General features: G+C 43.3%; 1 protein-coding gene across 7 annotated transcripts in view; it reads right to left on the bottom strand.

Annotated features, from left to right (window-relative positions):
* Positions 1 to 20,681, bottom strand: part of MYBPH (myosin binding protein H) — a 46,273-nt gene that overhangs the window by 13,616 nt on the left and 11,976 nt on the right. For 3 of the 7 annotated variants that reach the window (XR_013230538.1, XR_013230536.1, XR_013230535.1), the window contains 8 exons: positions 19,373 to 19,461; positions 17,059 to 17,257; positions 16,380 to 16,519; positions 7,556 to 7,715; positions 6,341 to 6,477; positions 5,671 to 5,857; positions 4,774 to 4,980; positions 126 to 177 (listed from right to left, as the gene is read on the bottom strand). Coding sequence is in view for 3 of the 7 variants with exons in the window: in XM_077335106.1 (XP_077191221.1) it covers positions 4,922 to 4,980; positions 5,671 to 5,857; positions 6,341 to 6,477; positions 7,556 to 7,715; positions 16,380 to 16,519; positions 17,059 to 17,257; positions 19,373 to 19,461 (971 nt within the window). In the remaining 4 variants the exon portion in view is untranslated. Of the gene's footprint in view, positions 1 to 125; positions 178 to 1,231; positions 4,981 to 5,670; positions 5,858 to 6,340; positions 6,478 to 7,555; positions 7,716 to 16,379; positions 16,520 to 17,058; positions 17,258 to 19,372; positions 19,462 to 20,681 lie in introns of those variants that run through there. The other 4 variants (XR_013230537.1, XM_077335108.1, XM_077335107.1 and 1 more) reach the window with 2 other exon arrangements.

Here is a 20,681-nt window from a genome sequence, read left to right as displayed (position 1 = left end):
AGAAACATCATATGTTCCTGATCATATAGGAATGTTATCTCCAACATAAGTCTGACATGGACCCTCTGAGCCAAACTCATTCTAGGGGAGAATGACATGCTCTGATTGGTTGAGCTGCATCTTACCTCAAGCTCACTTGTTCTTCATAAACCCTTTTGTGTCATCTTCATTCTGGGACTGGAAAAGACACAAGGAAGATTATAGCCCACCTGCAAGAGCAGAACTTGCATATTCCTTCACATGACATAAAGGAGGAGCTGTAGCTTGTGGTGAGTCTGTGGCTCAGTGGTAGAACTTTTCTTTAGCATGTAGAAGGTCCTAGGTTCACTCCTGGACACCTCCAGGATCAGGTAACATGTGATGTGAAGGACCTCTACCCAAGACCCTGAAGAGCCATGGCCAGTCTTTGCAGACAGCTCTGACCCTCATAGACCAATGGTCTGATTCTGTATAGGGCAGATCCGTGTGTGTTCATATGGGCACTGCATATTTGGGAACGTTACTGGAAGTTCCTCCTTTTCCAACATGTGAAAATGGATGACTGAATTTTGTTTTCAGATTTAATAGTACTTAATTATTAGTTTTCGGTTTTATAATCGCATTGTCGTATTTAATCTTGATGTTATTTTGCTGTGCTGTAGTCTGCCCTAAGAAACAGATGGGGTAGAAAATGATAATAATAATAATAGCAATAAAGGCTCCCTCTCAGCAAGAGAAAAGGCTACAATAGCGCCAGAACTTCAGTCGGCTCCTTTGCGAAGTGCTTCATGTTTGTAAAAATGTTCTTTTAAATCCCCCACAAGTGCAAAACATACCAGATAGCGGCTTTCAGGGGGGTGTTTAGAGAAGCTGTTCTATATTTAAACCTTAAAATCTGTTGTTTCATAGACTCTTCCAACTGGCTATACTCTGTGTCATCTCTTCAGTATGAGTGGAGATTGCATTCTGCACTGGATATTTCCTCTCCTACTGCATTTGGTGCTTGAGCAAATGCTGAAGAACCTTTTGCAAGTTCTAGGATTCCCATCTGGCTTGCCTGTGTTACTGGTGGTCATTCAGAGGTATTTACATTGACAACAAAAGCAACAACAAGTTTTCCTAACACTTTCCTTGCCTCATCCCCATCCCCTCATGATTTATTTCCACCACATGCCTCAGAGGGCATTCAGAAAAAATTATAATTGACAAATTGCTATAGTGCAATAATCTTTATAATAATATATTGCAACTATTTAGTAAATGTCCAGGTTTGTTTATTAATTAATTAATTACATTTATATGCTGCTCTCCTCAGAGGCTCAGGGCGGTTTACATGGAATATAGGAACAGGAACAATACAGAGAAGTCATTAATCATTAATCAAAGAACAAAGGAAGAATACATGGCAAACAGTAGAACAATAAATGCAAAGCTAATACAGGTTGATTGACCCATTAATTGTCGGTAAAGGCATTAGTTTCATGGGTGTCAGGCTCAGGGGCCCAGTGGAAGAGGTTGGAGCTAGTGGACCTCAGTTTAACACAGACAAGAGATCTGGGGAAGGCTGGCAAGAATGAGTGGGCAATTAGATGGACACTCCCATTTGGAACAAAGAAAAGGGATAGATCTAGAAAGAGAAGGAACTTCCCTGCCCAGTATAAACAGGGTGACAGCTCTGAAGGGTGCAAAGATCCCTGGTCTGATGTAGTATAAAACTTTGTGGGTCTTAAAGATGCCGATGGACTAAAATTTTGTTCTGCAGATTCAGGATATCCACCTGAACCCCTCCTATTGTTTGTAAGAGCCAGACATATTTGCACAGTGAAGGAAGCTTTCATGACTGAACTAATTCTGTTGGGGCAGGAAAACAGCAGCATGTATTTCAAAAGCTTGTTTACACTATCCTGTCAATTGATTTGTCCCAATACACAAAAAATTGTTTAATTATTTGTTTTCTTGGCTTTCAAGTGCAGTCCATTGAATCAAATAAAGTCATGCAAATCAAAAGCAGTCAGGTTCTCCCTCCCCCCATGCCTCTTCTGGGAATGACGGCAACCTTACTGGGTACACGCCAAATGTTTGATACCCAGCATGAGTCACACCCCAACAAGATCAGAGTGTTCCCTGCCACAGGGCAGTTTGGAACAAACAGGCTGTGGTGGCTTGCATGAGAACAGGAATCCCCCAATGCCAGCTGTTAATAGCAAAGTGTGAAATACCAATTGCTCTCTAATCTCATGGACTTTGCAATGCAGGTAACTTGCAAGCTTGGGCTTTGTATGGACTCTAGATTGGGTCAGGTGTTCGCAGCAAGAGCAGCAAAACTTCCTCTGCCTTTCCCTTTGTTCAGGAAGCCGTTGGGGCTTCACCAGTCCGTGGGAAGTTGGGCACCTCTTTGCTGAAGCTAGGAAATGTGAGCAGGAAAGCCTCCTGAAAGCAATAAATTACAGTCATTCAGCGGAGATGTGACTGCTGTGGATGCAGGGGGTCAGTCAACACGCCTTGCAGGAGGCTCTCGGCCATTAATAGAGTTGTGGAGAAATTAATATCTTAGCTGCATAGTTCAGCTTAAAAGGATCCTATTAGTGAGATGCTACAAGGCTGCAGGGTTCCAGAGGCTGGAAATATGATCAGGGAGTAACGTGTGGTACTTTATCGTTTCGATTGCCAGATCTGCCAATGTGTTCTCTCTCTCTCTCTAGTTTTATCTTCTCTCTGTTTTAGCTGCATAGTTGATTTGGTGATTTGGCACAGAGGCAAACAGAAACTTAAACACCATCAGCTAATGCCTTGCAGTGTCTCAAAACCTCTGAGGAAGAGACTTCACAATCTGTTTTGTAGCTGGCTGTTTACACTGCTGCAGTGCTTGTAGACAGTGCCCCCCCCCCATGTTTAAGCACAAGCCAATTTCCTCTCATTTCAAGCCCCAAGGTCATGCTGATGCCTAGTACAGGAAGCTGTGGCTCCAGGTGGCTCTGCCTTGCCTCTTGCCTCCGCTATATCATGACCAGGTGGCTTCAGGCAATGCACAAGCTTTAATAAGGACAGGCTTTAAAACCAAAAACTTTAATGATTACCAAAAAAGGTATGGAAAGTGCTTTGAACGTGCTAAAGTCCTGATTTAAAGGACTGCTCTCATTAGGAATCATTTACAAGCTGGGGGCCTCAGAGATGTAAACTGGTCAAACTTTGTTTCTTTGTTGAGTGTCTCCACTTCTCTCTCTCTCTCTCTCTCTCTCTCTCTGTGTGTGTGTGTGTGTGTGTGTGTGTGTTCAATACTCTGAGGATAATGATCCTGCTTGAACTTAGGTTATTGGGCTGGGCTTTGTGAGCAGGTGCTGTCTTCTTTTTAATTTAAAGAATAGCGAGGGAGTCTCCACCAAATCAGCAAAAAGCCTGGCTTTCTCTGCAGGCAGGTCTCTTTCACTGCTTTCGTAGCAGGTGCTTGGATGAGAAGTCTGACAGTAGACTGGGCAGGGGGATCTCAAGGAACTGCAAGAGGAGATAAGCCATTCAGAAAGTTTTGGCTCTGTTTTAACCTGTGTGTTTCAACGCATGAAAGGTTTGTTCTGTTTAGTCAAAGGCTTTGACAGACAGTCCACTGGCTGTTGTGGATATTCTGGGCTGTGTGGCCGTGGTCTGGTCCCTGACATTTCACCAGTTATTGTGGTCGGCATCAGTGGTGTATCTCAGGTAAGGCAGCTCGTTTGTAGCTCTGGCACCTGCCATGGGCACCACTTATGGGGAGCACCAGTGAGGAGGCAACACACCAGCCAGGTTCAAATCAGCAACCAATCAATCCATTGATTATGGTCATTGATCAGATCAAAACAGCCACGGTGCAAAACAGCAGTGATCCCACAACAGCCCTGGGCCAGCCATCCTCCATTCCCGTGGCTAAGTGAAGCTGAGCACCCAGCTCCACCTCCGCTCCACTCTTAGCATGGTCTGAGGGCGGGGTGGGGTGGCACTTCCTTGGCTCCTTTTCCTCAGTGCCAGGCCCTGCCCCCAGCAGCTTCAAAAAACAAGACCTCTCTGCCCCACCCAGTGTCCACATTACCCAGTGGGTGTGGAGTGCAGGCAAGCAGCAGACCAATCAGTGGGCCTCCCAACCTGAGCCAAGCCAGCCTGGTGCCACTGTAGGAAGCAGGAGCTACATACTAGCCTGCCACTGGCCAGTCCTGTTCACCCAGCACTGGAGGGGGCATGAACACCATGTACCTCCTGCAAGAGTCCGAGATGTCATCACCAGAGCTGAAACCTTCATCCCACAATGTCCAGGAGGGAGCAGAGAAACCCCTGGCAGATTAAATGTGAGTGCCACTCTGACGTTTATCCGCACCCCCTTTCTCTGCAGGGGAATTCCTGCTGCTCTGGCCCCACGAAGGCTGCCCCCCAATTGCTTCTTCCTATTAGCCCAGTCCTCAGGGTTCACCCCACTCCTGCCCTGGGCCTCCCCAGACTGACCTCAGCTGCACCACCCACTGGCAATACAAAACAAAAAACAAAAAAAGAAACCCTAGAGAATAGGGGGGTAAAAGACTATCCACCCAGGTGCCAAATAGGCTAGGTACCCCACTCACTGGCATCTTCAGAGGTAGAACAAGGCAAGATGGGAATCTCTCCATGCCAAATCTCTTGATGTGTCTTACTGGCAAAATGTCAAGGACTAAAATCACCAGACCGCAGCCACACAGCCCAGAATTCCCACAACAGTCAATTGTTTGTCCTTGCAACTGGTATTGCTTTGTTAGCAATTTTGGTGGAATATAAATATTTTAAATAAATAATCACCCCATACAAAATTTTGCAAGCAGGTCAATTTCCCCTTCTCCTTTCTGTTTAGTTGATTCAATTGCTCCTAACAGTCTTGTGCTTCCTAGTGCATGCTCAATCTTCATCGGGCCATTTAGATTCCTCCCACTTTTCTTTTTTGATTGATCTACGAAGTCATTTTTTCTAGATTAACCGGAGATAGGGCTACCTGCCCGTGGCTTGCAACTGATGGAAGATTGGAAGGAAAGCAGAGAAAGGCATCAGTGAGATCGCACAACATCATTTCCAGCTAAAAAAACTGAAGGACATCACCACATTGCATAATGCTCTAATACTCCTGGTCTCTATGGTTTCACCATAGGATTCCTACAGCACTGTGTGAAGCAGAGACTTATCCTCTATTTCTTTGCCTGGAAATGGTGTCATTTCCAGAGGAAGCCTGGCGACTTCCCAAAACTACAGCTGATCTTCAGAACTACAGAAATTAGATCCCCTGGAAGAAATGGCTAGCTCACTGAGGTTCCTCTCCTTCCCAAACCATGCCTTAACATTGCTCTACCTCCAAATCTCTATGAGTTTCCCAATCTGGAGGTAGCAACTCTGTCCTGACACTGCTCAATGCCACCCCCCACCTCCACCCCTGTTTCTACTCAAAACCAAACTCCAGACTTGAGCAGTATTTGGTAAAGACACCCTTCCTGACAATCACTGCTCTCCAAGGGATTGAAACTCAAAGCTATTTTATGTCATGATTCTAAACCAGCTACTCACAGAGATACAAGGTACAAAGGATTCTAACTCTGAGTGAAATTCAATCACCACTTAATTTTTGTTTAAAATCTTTGCAATTGCTTTAGAAGAGGACAGTCCACAAAATTCATCCTCTGGAGAGAAAGGGCAGCATTGACTACATACCTTTGACATTTAGCTTGCAGTCCACAGAGGCTTCACCCAAAGGGTTCACAGCTTTGCAGGTGTAGACACCACCATCAAATGGGCTGGGTTTGCGGATTTCCAAGGAGCATACACCTTGGTTAATGAGGGCCACATACTTAGGATCTTCTCCAATCACCATTTGATTTTTCATCCAGATCACTTTAGGCTGAAGCATAGGTAAAAGCACTGGATTAGTAGGACTAAATAGGCATCTCGACAACAGCAAAAAAGGTATGCTCATGGTATTTAGCTACTTTGATTTACTGACCTCTGCCTTTTATTGCTTTTCTAGCCACTTGTATGCAGACAAGGGCCAAAACTAGATGTTGCATGGATACTTCCATCCACAAGCAGCATCCCAAGAGTGTGCATTTCTTTTTAAATGGCAGCCAGGCAGAGTTCCATTTCAAATGAGCCACATTCCAAATGAAACGTGCCCAGTGTCTATACATTTTTGTGAGCAAACACAAGTGGCATGGAAGTTCCCAGGAGTTGTTCTAGATAACAACCCAGAAGCATCTCCCTGCAGCGCAAGCCAATGTGCACTCCTGGGAGAAGAAGCCACACTCACCCACCCCTTCATGATGAGGTCTTGTACCCAGTCTGGGTAATGTTTCTCAGTGGCCTCCCAATCCACAACAATACTCACTCTAGGGAAGCCCCGGACAGAGCAGACAAGTTGGGTGCTGTAGCCCCGGGTGGTAGTTCTGTCAGTCAGAGGCTGGGTGAATTTTGGAGGTTCAGAGAAATCCCGGGTATTGTACTTTTCTGGTTTGTGTACAATTGCTAAGAAAAAAGAGGCAGATCTCAGTGTAAATTAAGAAATAAACAAGGACTAAACCTCCTCCATCTTAGCCAAGGCCCTTGTTCTGATCTCTCTGGTGTTTGGACTTTTGGTTATTCGTCAAAAGTGTAATGGCCCAAGACTGCAAGGATGTAAGCAGGCAAGGGTATAGAGTTCCTATAGAGCAGGAGTAGTCAACCTGTGGTCCTCCAGATGTCCATGGACTACAATTCCCATGAGCCCCTGCCAGCATTTGCTGGCAGGGGCTCATGGGAATTGTAGTCCATGGACATCTGGAGGACCACAGGTTGACTACACCTGATATAGAGGGCCCCAGATGGAGGTAGCATAACCTTCTTCTCAGACACCGGGAACCTCATTAACCTTTCCTAAACTGAAGCCAGAGATGGTGACAGAGGAAGAAGCAAACAAAGAAAGCAAAGGCTGATGGCTGTCATTAGGCTGTGCATCAGCCAGTTTGCAAAGGCATGCTCATTGCTGAAGGCAGCAGTGTGAATTCTTTGGGGGTTTGAGGTCTGCCTGCAGCGTGAGACAGTTGAAAATGCTTTGAGAAGCATTCCTTTAACATTTATTGAGCTTATTTGAAACAATGCAAAAAAAACCATACAAAAACTCTGAAGGCAGGTTCACACACCATAAGCAATGGTTGCTCTTTCATAGCACATTTAACTGTTTGAAAAAAACCCTCTCTAGATACTTTTAATTGATTTATTTATAAGAAGAAGAGTTGGTTCTTATATGCCACTTTTCTCTACTAGAAGGAGAGAGCCCTGATATTACTGGTCAGAACAACTTTATCAGTGCTGTGGTGAGCCCAAGGTCACCCAGCTGGCTGCATGTGGGGAAGTGCAGGATCAAACCCGGCTTGCCAGATTAGAAGTCTACATTCCTAACCACTACACCAAGCTGGTGAAGAAACAATACTACACTTCCCTCACTCATTCCCCTATTCCTCACTCGGTCAGTCCTCATAATCTCTACCCAGGCTTCTCTGGCTTCAACAGAGCTGACTGGAACAGTTTGGAACTTGGATCACTAGTCTTCCTACTGCATCCACACCTGTTTTTTTGATGTGTGCTACATCCTTGGTGATGGCAGCTTTCTCACTGAGGCCACAGGGGTTCTCCGAGAAGACCCGGAAGGAGTAGCTGTTGCCCATTATGAGATCAGACACAGTGCAGTTGGTACGATTATAGTGTTCCAGGACTGTGAACCATTGCTGAAAGGCAGGAAAGAGCAACCATTAATCATGAAGGTGTCCAAGTTAGGACATTTGGCTGTCTGTCATACTAGCACACCGGTTTGCTAAATATACTGACAGCACGGCCAAAACTTTCCCAAGCCAAGAATTATGGAACCCCAAGTTATCATGAACAGACAACTAATGTACCATCAAGGATGTAACTGGATGATGGAAATCAAAGCCAGACTACATAAGGAGTAGCCATGGTGGTTTTGTAGGGTTATACAGTTAGTGAGGATTTAATTTTTACACTGAGTAGGGCACTCATGACACATGGCTGGTAGAAGCAGAATTCTGGAGTCATTTCCCACAGAAACTATTATTCCCAACTTGCTTCACCTCCAGTAGCAGAGCTGGACCAGGGGGAAATGGCTGAGGTGACTGACTGCAGGGGGGAAATGCAGAAGAGGAGGAATGAAGATTCAATGCCTCTCGCCCATGTTCTCTTTCAAAGTTAAAATGAATCGCTTGACCTCTCTCTTGATATAGGAATCATAGAGACAAGTGAACAGCAAACATGCCTGCCTATTCACACCTAGTTGGACTCCATACTGCATGATAATCATGCTTCTGTTCAGAAGTTCCCCTGCTTTATTAAAATATGCAGTCTCAGAAGATTTTGTTTAAAACTTTAATAAAACATTAAATGAAATGTCCATTTGTTTGGAAAACAACATTTCAAAACTTGAACTTCATAATCTCAGTGCAGCACTCTACTACCATGTGAAATGGCCATGAGTATTTGGATGCATACATGCACACAGTTCTCGTGTCAACTGAGCAGTAGGGGGGGTTCTGCGCATGCGGTAGAAGGAAGAGGTCGCCTTTTTCCCCGCTCCGACAACAGAAGAGATTATAACCCAACAAATTAACAAAACAGCTTTTTGGGAAATAAATTTGTTATCTTCGGAAGCCTCATCTGGACGGCTGCCAAGGAAAACTTCAGAATCTGTAAGTGAAGACTAAAAAGCCTGCTAATTAGCTTCTCTTGCTCTCAAGGCTGCTGGTAACAAGCGTGGAAATGGCCACACCTGCACAATTCAATCCACCGAAAAACCTAAAGGAAGTGGGAGAAATGCTGTTTAAAATGGAACAGAATATAAGAGGGGACCTTAGTAACCTGCAGGCTGAAGTGAATTCTGTCGGTGCAGAGATGGCAGAGGCAAAAAAGGTGGCGGCGGAAGCAAAGAGGAAAGCAGATAACAATGACCGAAGGATAAATCAACTTACTGCCCAGATGGGGCGACTGAGTGATAGAACAAGAAGATCAAACTTGAGATTTACGGGCTTCTCAGAAGATATCCCACGGCAAGAGGTGGAGAAAGAGCTGTTAAAATGGCTGCAAAACCAAGGTTTGGAACTGCAGGAGAACGATATAGAAAGAGCCTATCGGGCGAGAGAAAGGAGAGCTTCTGGGACTCCAAGGGAAATTATAGTGAGGTTTGCACGGGAGAAGCAAGCAGCATCAATTTTCAAGGAACTTAAAAAGAAAAAGGAGCCTCAGTATAAAGACCGGAAAGTGATTGTACGTCAAGATTTCTCTCCAGAGACACTCCAGGAAAGGAAGAGGCTACAGCCATGGACTCAAAAACTTTTGGAAAAAGGCATTCTCTTTTCCTGGGGATATCCGGCTACTCTGATAGTGTTCAGAGACGGACAAAGATACATGGCAAGAAACGAGAAGGAAGCGTCAAAAATGCTAGCTGATTTGGGGGTTCAGCCCCCTGACGAAGAAGAAGAGGAAGAAGAGGAGGGAATGATAGAAGAAGAGTGCAGCAGCTCTCCCATTTCAGGCGGGAGGGGTAAAAAACGTCGAGTGCAAACTAGTCCAAAGCTGTAATATTAATTTTGGGGGAGAAAGTGTTGGGTTTCAATAGTAAAAATAAATAAAAATAGATAAGTAGGGATGGGGGAGAGGGAAAAGACCAGTGGAACCTAGAAGAGTGGAAAGGGAACAGGAAGGTTCTTTCTGTGTGTACGAACTCTTTGCACAGGGTGGGGATTACTGCTGTTACTTTGTTCAACTATAAAAGGTACAGTTCGGGTCATGGTCAAACTTTTGTCTCTGAATGTGAACGGTCTGACCTCAAACGTGAAAAGATATAGACTCATAGCTCTGGCTAGGAAACTAAAGGTAGGATTAATATACCTTCAAGAGACTCATAAGGCCAGAAAAGATACTAAACCAATTCTTTCCTCTCCACTTTGGGAAGTAGTGGCAGAGGCAAGGGGAACGGCAAAGGCAAGGGGGGTAGCCATCTTGGCAAAAAGGGATATGAATCTGGAGGTACTGGAGCGTAAAGTGGATAAGGAAGGTAGATATATTTTCTTGAAGTGCAAGATAGATAAAAAAATATTTACTTTGGTTAATGTGTATGCACCAAATGTGGGATCAAAGAGTTTCATGCGGGGAATCCTGCAAAGAATACAGGCTTATAGCGAAGGAGAAATAGTCATGGCAGGGGACTTTAATATGGATCTCTCGGCATTGAAGGTCAGGAAATGGGGCCTAATCGAAGTGTTTGAAGCAATGGGCAAAAAATCGGGACCAACCTTTTTTTCCGCGAGACATAAAAAATATACTTGCATTGATTATGTCTTGATCTCAGATTCACAGGAACTGAAGATTAATGACGCAGGAGTACAGCCAATATTGATCTCGGATCATGCTCCAATTATTGTGGACTTGACGATACAAAAGGAAAAATCGGAAGGGAGGTGGAGATACAAAAACATAGTTCTAAGTAAAAAAGAAAACAGGGAAAATATAGTGAAACAGCTAAAATATTATTTTAAAGAAAATATAGGATCGGCGGAGCCCCATATTGTGTGGGACGCAGCGAAGGCCGTTATGAGGGGACACCTAATCTGGACGGAAAAGTTATTAAAACGTCAGAGAGATGAAGAAATTGAAAGTAAATTGGGGCAGATAAAAATTCTGCAAGCACACCAGCAAAATAAATTTGACACACAACGGCAAAGACAAATCCAGATCTTAAAAAATGATTTAGACTCCCAAGATTTAGTATTAGTGTGGAAAAGGGAAACCCTAATTAAAAGTGAATGGCATAGATCAAATATAAACTCACAAAAGAAATTAGCCAAATATTTAAAGAGGAAAAAAGACAAACAGAGAATAAAAAGCATAAGACAGGGCCAGAAGGAGCTGGTGGATTCGCACCTAATAAGAGAAGCGTTTGTCAAATATTACCAAAGTTTATATGAGTCCTCAGGAAAAGGGCAACTCAAGGAGAAGTGGTACACAAAAATAACTAAAGAAGATCAGGAATCCCTTAATAAGGATATAAGTGCATCCGAAATAGAAGGGGTAATTAGACAATTAAAAATAGGAAAATCCCCGGGGACAGATGGATATACGGCCGAATATTATAAAGAAATGAGTGGAATATTAATATCAGAAATGGCATATTTGTTTAACGATATAATGACAGGCGGAAACATCCCCAATACATGGAAACAGGTAGAGATGGTGGTGATACTAAAGCAGTCTAAGGATCCCAAAGATGTTGGCTCATATAGGCCTATTAGTTTGATGAATCAAGATTACAAAATATTCGCCAAGGTCTTAGCTAACAGATTAGAAAAAATATTACCAAAAATAATAGGGGAGGACCAGTATGGATTTATTAAAAACAGACAAATTTTCCACCCAATAAGGAATATTTTAAATGTACTAGCACATAAACAGCAACATAAAGAAAAAAAATTGGCACTATTGAAACTAGATATATTCAAAGCCTTCGATACCGTCGAACATAATTTTCTCTGGGAAACACTAAGGGATAGTGGAATAGAAGGGAGCTTCTTGGAAGCTGTAAAAGAGCTTTATAAACAAGGAATCGCAACACTATGGATAAATGGAGGCAGATCAAAAGAATTTCCAATCTCAAGGGGGGTAAAGCAGGGTTGCCCATTGTCACCCTTATTATTTGTAATGGCTATAGAAATCTTGGCAGATAGAATAAGGAACTCCCCTAGAATAGAAGGATATAAGGTGGGTCAGGAAGAGGTTAAACTTAATCTTTTTGCAGACGATATTCTTCTGGTACTTAAAGATCCACTAACAGCAGCCAAGGAAATTAAGATAATATTAAAGGACTTTGAACAATATTCAGGGTTAGGAGTCAATATGGGGAAATCCGAAATTATATATTTTAACATACCTAAGGGGGATCAGATATTAGTGGAGAAAGAAACAGATATACCAAAGGGATGTAAAATGTTAAAATACTTAGGCATAAAAATTTTTAAAAGAATAAACAAAATAGGAAAAAATAACTACCAGGAAATATGGAAGAAGATACGCAGAAACATGAAGGCTTGGAAGTCTAAAACAATGAATATATTAACTAAAATTAGAGCAATTAAAATGTTTTTAATTCCAAAGCTTAGCTATTTATACCAGGTACTCCCATCAGAAGTACCAAGAATACAAGCTAAGGAATGGAATAGACAGCTGAGGGATTGGACTTTTGGAAGCAAAATAGCTAGGTTTAAACAAAAATTAATTTATATTCCACAAGAGGAGTTGGGATGGGGCCTAATAAATTTAGAGAGATACTTTGAGGCATTTCAAATTAAACATTTATTGGATGCGGAGATAAACAGAGAAAGAAAATGGGTAAGGATAGAAAACGAAGTAAATAAGGGGAAAGGAAAATGGGGGGTGTTTACAAAGAATTTAACATTAGAAACTAAAGAAACAACAGGGCCGAGGGCGGTTGCCCTCAGAGCCTGGAAAAGATGGGAAGGAGTATGGTCAGCAGACTTCGTGAAATGGATACCAGTAGAATTACTACAAGAACTAGATGACCCTATATGGTGGGAAAATTTAAAAAAGAAAGGGTTGAATAGAGTAAAGGATTTATTAGACCAATCGGGAGTAATGATATCAAAAGAAAAATGTATGGAATTGTTGGGGGAAAGGAATTGGTTGAGGGTCCACGGACTATACGAGGCAATGAGTAAACTCTCACGCTTAGGGATATTATCTAAGGATAGTCGGATGAAGGGGATTATGCAAAGAATGGAAACTGCAAAAAAAGGAGTAGTGGGGGTGTTATATAAGCTAATGGTAAGCGATGAGGATTATATAGGACGTGTGATTCAAATAAAATGGCAGAGGGACATCCAATTGCCTGATCAAGTAGTACATAAAATTATAAAGGGAAATAAACAGATAAAATTAGACAAATATAAGGAAATGACTAGAAAGTTAATTTGGAAATGGTATAGAACGCCGGCCCAGTTGGCGTATATGATAAAAGGGCTGACCCCAAAATGTTGGCACTGTGGAAAGGATAAGGGATATTATATACATATGTGGTGGGAGTGTACCGAAGTTTCTGGATATTGGAGAAATATAATTCAGGAAATGGAAAATATTCTAGGAATTACAATAGTGAAAGAAGCAAATATGCTGTTTGCAGGTATTTTGGGATACGATTTAAAGGAAAAAAAGGATCTCAAATTATATAAAGCCATGGTACTTGCAATACAAGCCGCTGTTGCTAGGGGATGGAAAGATAAATCAAAGTGGACATGGGAAAGCTGGTTTCAGTATCTCTATGAGGATGTTAGCTCTGAAATTGTGATCTGTTTAAGAGGGGAGGCCTTATGGGAAGAGAAAAAGGAAAGGATAAATAGTAATTGGACAAAGTATTTCCATTGGTTGAGGTCGACTGGGAACAGGGAGAGTAAGAATAAAGCCTTGAGCGGGATCAAGAAGCTGTGTACATGGTTGAAAGAGTTATAAGGAAACGGCAGGTAGGGTGGAGGGTGGGGGTGGAGTGAGGGAGGGAGAAAATGAGAAATGTAATTATAACATGAACAACTATTGTCAATAATCAAAGATTGAATAAAATTTATTTTGTCAAAAAAAAAAAAAAACAAACAAAAAAAAAACTGAGCAGTAGGAATAAAAACACAGCAGGGTTTTCAGGAGGGTTTTCAGCAGGGTTACAGAAACAGCTGAGGGTGATGTCAGCCAACAGTACCGACTGCTAGCCAGGCAAGCCCGATCGCAGAAGCTAAGTAGGGCTGACCCTGGCTTATATTTGGAGGGCAATTCCTCCAAGGGATGCTAAGGGTCATGATGCAGAGGCAGGCAATACCATACCATCCAAACATCCTTTGCCTGGCTGCCAGACAACCCTCAGATCTCCTGGCTATGCTACACATGCCCTATGATAAATAAACAGGTGCCAACCACCTGAAACCCAGCAACAGCCAGAGGTATCAAGCTGGCTGGCTGGAGAGGTGGGAGGGAGGTGTGCCTAGCTGAAGAGACAGAGGTATGTTGGCTGAGGGGGCAAAGCTTGCACTCTAGGGCAGGGATAGTCAAACTGCGGCCCTCCAGATGTCCGTGGACTACAATTCCCATGAGCCCCTGCCAGCGAATGCTGGCAGGGGCTCATGGGAATTGTAGTCCATGGGCATCTGGAAGGCCGCAGTTTGACTACCTCTGCTCTAGGGGATGCTGGTTAACTGAACATTCTGGATCATCAAGTAAATATTCTGCATCTACTCCTCACCACAATCAATACTCCTCTAGGAACCAAGCTACACATTGCAGGACAACTTGTGGCCACTGCCATTTTAGGCATGAATTTATCAGTTTAAAAACTGTGACATGGGGCTGATGGCACAGTGACACCATGTGACCTTGTTTCCCACCCCCACACACACCTTTCCAAGTGCCAAAATAATCATTAGGGCTATTTCGGCAGTTGAAAAACGAGGGTGGAGAGAAAGCACATGGCACCACCATGATGCAGGCCCCGTCAGGGTCAAGCCCTCATGGCTGTTTTAACCTGTCAGGGACCTTGGCAACATCCTCTCTTGGAGGCAGTCAGTTTGGGGCATCTGTTCTTCTTTGACAGTTTCTGATGCTTATCTATAAACTGTGCAAGTTTCACCCACAAAGCAGAAAGGAATCTCCATGCATTGGATTTTGCATTGCACTTTTCTTGGATCACAAATCGATCAGAGTAGTGTTTGCAGTATGGAATTAAAACATCAAATTGCTCTGTGTTGCTCAGCAATGATGAACTTGAACCAAATGTGGAAAAGCAAAGACAAGCCTAGTGACTGTAGATTAGTTCAATCTATCATTTCCAGGAGCCACTTATGGCTGTAAAAGTTGGACATCAAAAAAAATGGACAAGAGGAGAATGAATTCGTTTGAACTCTGGTGTTGGAGAAGGCTCCATGGACATAAAGCCCGATGTATCACGTAGGCAAAATCACAAAACTCCAGCTCACTTACTTTAACCATATCATGCCTGACACCCCCCATACATGACTAAATATGACCTACCTAAGGATTCTGTTAAAGTTGCTATCTTTGTTGAACAATGTTCTGTTGAAATATCCTACTTGATATGTTATGATTGTTAAATTTGTTGTGATGTTCCATGTAATTACCTCATGATGTTTTATATAAAAGGTGGTATAAAAATCCAGACAAACAATTGGTTGTGTCCCACATTCTTCCAATATGGCCCCTCATTCTGGACTAGCCCCCCCTAGCCTTCATTAAGCAATTCAGAGTGGCATTCAAAACCAGCACCGTGGAACCCCCCGTGGCAAGTAATGTGACCATTCTGAGCTTCTTCAGCATCTGCCATTGGCTTACATTTGGCATCTTCCCTACATCTCCCTTCTGCCACCTCCAGAGAGGGAAAGGAGCAGGGCTATGCCAGGAGCCTTTGCTCACACAAACAGCATCAAATGCCCAACACTGTCCCACAAAGCCTTGGACAGCTGAAGCCTGTAATGCTGAGGGGCACCCTTGCCTGCAGAGAGGCAGCAGTTGCTGCTGACACAACAGACAGCAGTTGTCTGCCAGTTCACCTCACAGGGTCTCGCCATTACTGCTCTGCGTGACGTTTGCCTTGCAACCCGGCACCCCAGATGTCATTCAATAGTGTTCTTGGAACAGATGCCTGAAGGGGTCAGGAATAAAATGTTATTGTTCTAACTGCACACTTGGAGCTTGGCTGCCTGCTCTGCTGCCTTGCTCCTTCAGTTAGCCCACATCTATTCGTAGCTATTCCCATCTCTACCGTCCTCGTTTCTTTGGACACAACATCTAATCTCCAAGCCTGTGAGAGAGGTGGCCAGTTCCACCCCACTTTTGATCCTCCTCTGCGGGATCACAGATTTTAGACTGAGTTAGCTAATAAAACATGGGCAGAGATAATGGCCAATTCTTGCAATTACCAGTTTGCTCCATTTTCGGGGCTGGGTCCTTCTCCATCCCTAACTGCCTTATATTGAGTCAAAATATTGGCAGGGCCCAAGGTAGAGAACTATAGAATCATAGAATTGGAAGGGGGCATATTCTGCACAATCACACCACTTTTGGGGATTCTCAAAGCCTGAAGAACATTTCAGGGGTTTCTCAATGGTAAATAAAATTGAGAAAGGCTGGCCTAAAGTATCCAGGATATGTATCTGTCCAGCCGCTGCTTGAAGACTGCCAGTGAGTCTTTCACATCATGTAGAGGTCTTTCACATCGTGTACTACCTGATCTTTTTATACCAGCAGTGCCAGAGATTGAACCAGGGACCTTCTGCATGCAAAGCAGATGCTCTACTAGTGAGCCATAGCCCCACCTTAGTCTTCATATCTGCCTTTTGGACTGTGTAACCTTTCAAATCAGCATTGCCATTATCTTTGGGTGGGCTCCATTCCAGCGCCACATTAAAGCCCCACACATCCAGCAGCTTCAGGTTCTCAGGTGGGCCGGGTTTTTCTGAAAAGGAGACACAAGGTAGACATTTTATTGTCAAGGCATCATCACAGCAATGCTATTAGTACACGGGGTAGTGCAATGTAGAAGAATCACCAGACAACATGTGCAGCAGTCACTCAGCTATGAATAAGGATGTACGTTATAATAATTTCCTTGATTGTGACGAGAAGCCTTCTAAATCCCATTTTCTGCCACTTCACTGTAGCCTTCCTGCTGGAAACAAACACTTCAATGTCTTTTGCACAACACCTTCCTCCCACCTAATTATATAATCCCCTAAAAGAGGAGTCATCACTGTAAACAACTCCCTGACACGATAAGTGCCATGTGATCCAATATTCAGTCATACCTGGTCCAGTTAACTACCAGACACGAAGGGAGATTCTGGGGACGCTTGCATTGAGCTCATCATCCTTTAGATCAGGGGGCCCCAACCTTTATTGAGCTTGTGGACTCTTTTGGAATTCTGAGAAAGGGTGATCATGGGCCCCATGTTGGGGAAATGTGCTTTACAAAGTTAATGCTGCTGCAGTCCTTACCAATCACAAGGAGATCAATGATGGCCTTGTCTTCTAACTCATCCAAGATCCTAACAGTTATTTCATATTTTCCTGTATCACTACGTTGCGCTTGGCGGATGAAGAAAACTGAATCCTTTTCAGAGTTCCGCAGATTCACTCTCTTGGCATCCAGGGGCTCACCTACTTTGGTCCAGGTCACTTGTGGCTTTGGCTTTCCCTAAGGAAGGTACATGGGGAGATAATGGTAAAGTTCAGTAGTGTTCTGTCCATCTGGTTACTATTGCTTATAATCTGTTGGTCCAGAGTAAAACACTATGAAAAAGACAGCTGGAGTAAGATTTTATAGGCTGTCTTTATATGGTAAATCTCAAGGCAGAACTACACATTACTTTTACTTGCTTGATCATTTTTAAAGACTCTGGGTTGGATCCAGTCACACTTTTTTCCTATTAAAAGAAATCATTTCCATCAAAGGAATAGAATTTTCCTGCTTTATATTTTCCTGTTGCCACTGATCTTCCCAAAATGCGTCTCCTGGGCCCGGGGGACTATTTTGGAGAAAAGATAGGGCCGCAGCAAAAGGGAAGAGAGAAAAATCCATTCCTCTCACAGAAACTGAACTTGGCATCCAACTTTTGCTCAAATGCTCATAATAGGGCTGCTTCCTGAAAGGGGAGAATGATGGGGGAGGGAGGTTAATTTTACTAGCAGATTGCCCCCCATTGAGGATATAAGTGGCTCAGGGGTGGGTTTTCCCCCCAGTGTGATAATGGCAATGGAGAAAAGAGTTTAACATTCTTCCATTAACCCCGCCCCTCACAGCTGCGCTCTTCTTCCAAAAAACAGCCCAAGAATGCAAGTGAAAAATAAAGTCATTTAGAATAACAATAGAATTCCATGTAGCATGCAGTTCTACTCTAAATCAGATTGATTGATAAGAATGAACAATATTTTTTCAAAAAATTGGTTTGTCTCTACTGTTTGGCAGCAAAAACTTTACCCGCTATTGCTGAGCTTTATGTTGTGACTCAGCTATGAAGCACAAAACAACCTTACATTTTTTCAGATTCTTATTCATCAAGGGGGGACAGTTGCAGACACATTTATTTTAACACCACCCATATCCTAGATGTCTTGAACAGCAGGCATATTTCCATCCTAGCCATGGGAGCTTCATCTTAACAACATCCTTTCATAGGACCCTTGTGGATTACCAGAACGACTGTGTTTCAAAGGCACTTCTGGCAGCTGGCCTCTTTAAGGAAGGGGTGTAGATTCTGTCTACAAATGCATCTACTCAGGAACCGAGGAAAGGCATGGACTGCTATCAGTTCCATATCATACTGTAAGCCATATGGCTTGCTATTTTTGACAGGGAGTTATTTTAGGTTCTGGGTCCCAGCCCCTGAGAGTTAGACTGAAGCATATCACCTCTGCCTTCAGAACATGCATAACAGACTTGATTGCCAAATTAGTTTGTTTTGCAAGTGCTCTTTATTATCAGAAGATTTAAAAAGAAACTGTCAGAACGCGGTGCAGAGGTGATTCAAATAGGACGCATTAGAAGTCGAAAAGGGATTAGAAGTCAAAAAGAACAAGAGTCCAGTAGCAGTTTAAAGACTAACAAAATTTGAGGCAGGGCACTCTTGCTACAGGCAGACTAACAAGGCTCCCCATCTTGATCTGTCTCCGGAGATTAGGATGTGGATAAGAGGTCTGAGGGCAGATTTTGCATTGCTTCCCGTATTGCAAAGAAAAACCTTTCTGAACTATTTGTGTCAGCCACACAGTGCTTGGGATTGTGAACACCGGACACACCCAGATTCAGTAGCTTTTACAGAACTGTTTACAGTCTTCTCAAGCTCCAAAACATCCTTTTATGTCTTCTCTGCATGCCTCCTCTCTCTCACTAAACACCTCCAGCCAGCTAGCTGGGTTTCTTTCCAGAACTTTAACACATACCCCATTTTAAGTAGCATACAGGGGTAGTCAACCTGTGGTCCTCCAGATGTTCATGGACTACAATTTCTATGAGCCCTTGCCAGTAAACGCTCAGCAAATGCGTTTGTTGGCAAGGGCTCATAAGAATTGTAGTCCATGAACATCTGGAGGACCACAAATTGACTATCCCTGGCTTAAACGACTCAGTCATCATGCCTCAGTAGCTGAAATTTTCTGCCCGAAGAAACCCGCCTATGACTTAGTCTGCATCTTTTTAGTTGTCCTCTCTCTCTCCCCCCCCTTCATTAGTTTCTTAACTATTATGAAAAAGCTTTTCTCAAGCAGTGTCCAAATTACAACCAGCCGTTAACTGGAAACATTATCCACTTACCCGGAAAGGAATCAGCAGGTTCACTGCCTGTCCCACAGTCCTCATATATACCTGCCTCAAATAGCGTGGCAATCGGATCTTGGGATGCTCTAGACAAAGCAGAATTATACCAAGCAGTCAATGGGACTGTAGACCTCTTACCATGAAATCACAAAGGAATCCCCTCATTATGGGACCCTCAGTGCAGGACTGAGCCCCTCCCACCCATACATATTGCCAATTTTCAGAGGAATGCCACAATATTACGAGGGAAACTAAAACATTTTCCCTCTTATTTTATAGCAGGGGTCAGCAAACTTTTATTCTTAAAAAGATAAACTGTCAAAAACCAGAGCAAGAGATTCACGAAGAGCCAATATAAGAAACTCCCCTTGCATACCTGAAAACAGACAATTTAACATAACTCAAAATTAACATGTGGATTAATAATCCATAAAGCTTCTACAACCCAAAGGCTTTGTTTTGAGTAAAGGGCACACACTAATTCTCAAAAATAAGCACTAAATATACACAAGAGCATTCCAAACAATTGTTTTAGTGCACTGGCATAACACTTGCACTGTTTAGTGAAAGGGCATCGTTTGCCCTTGGATTTTTGGCAACTGTTCACATCTATCATTTTTCTTTCCATAGAATATCCCTTAAAAAGCTCTTAGCCTCATAAGAATCCTCGCCTGTCGTTCCCTTCACATACTGGTTATTCTACCATCCCACCCTCCTCACCAATATACCTTAATGTTTAATTTTCTTTTCATAAGGAGCCATCCTACTGAGCCACATTTGGCTCTAGAGCAGAGCAGGGATTCCCAACCAGGGGTCTGCCGGAGCTTCAGAGGGGGTCTTCAGCCTTTCCCCTCCTGTCTTAGTGGACTCGGTCACAAGCTAGAGAACTGATCACTTCCATTGCTCCCTCTTCCGACTGTGAGTTCTCTCATGGTTTCTGTACCTGGGAGGGGGTGGAGCCTGAAAGCCTACTCCTTCCTTAAACCGCCTCCTGTCTCTCCCACCCCCAGTCCTCCTCAGGCCTGCCTGTTAATGTGGATAGTGATGTCACTTTTGGTGACATGTCACTTCCAGGGGGTGTGGCCAACTGACATCACTTCCAGGGCTCCTCAAAGCCTGGGAAATTTCAGGAGCTCCTCCATGGTCAAAAGACTGAAAAGGGCTGATCTGGAGGTTGTAGACTACTGCCTTATGGTATGGCTAACTGAGTACGACTAAGAGGATTGTTTTTCCTGAAGATGACAGTCCTTTTTCCTGTCTGGTAAGTGACCCTTTCAGTTACTGAAATCAATGGGAGTAGACTGAA

This window comes from Paroedura picta, chromosome 4 (genome assembly GCF_049243985.1).
Source record: "Paroedura picta isolate Pp20150507F chromosome 4, Ppicta_v3.0, whole genome shotgun sequence".
Lineage (NCBI taxonomy): Eukaryota > Metazoa > Chordata > Lepidosauria > Squamata > Gekkonidae > Paroedura > Paroedura picta.
The sequence above is the reverse complement of the archived record's forward strand: the minus strand, read 5'-3'. Positions and strand labels throughout refer to the sequence as shown.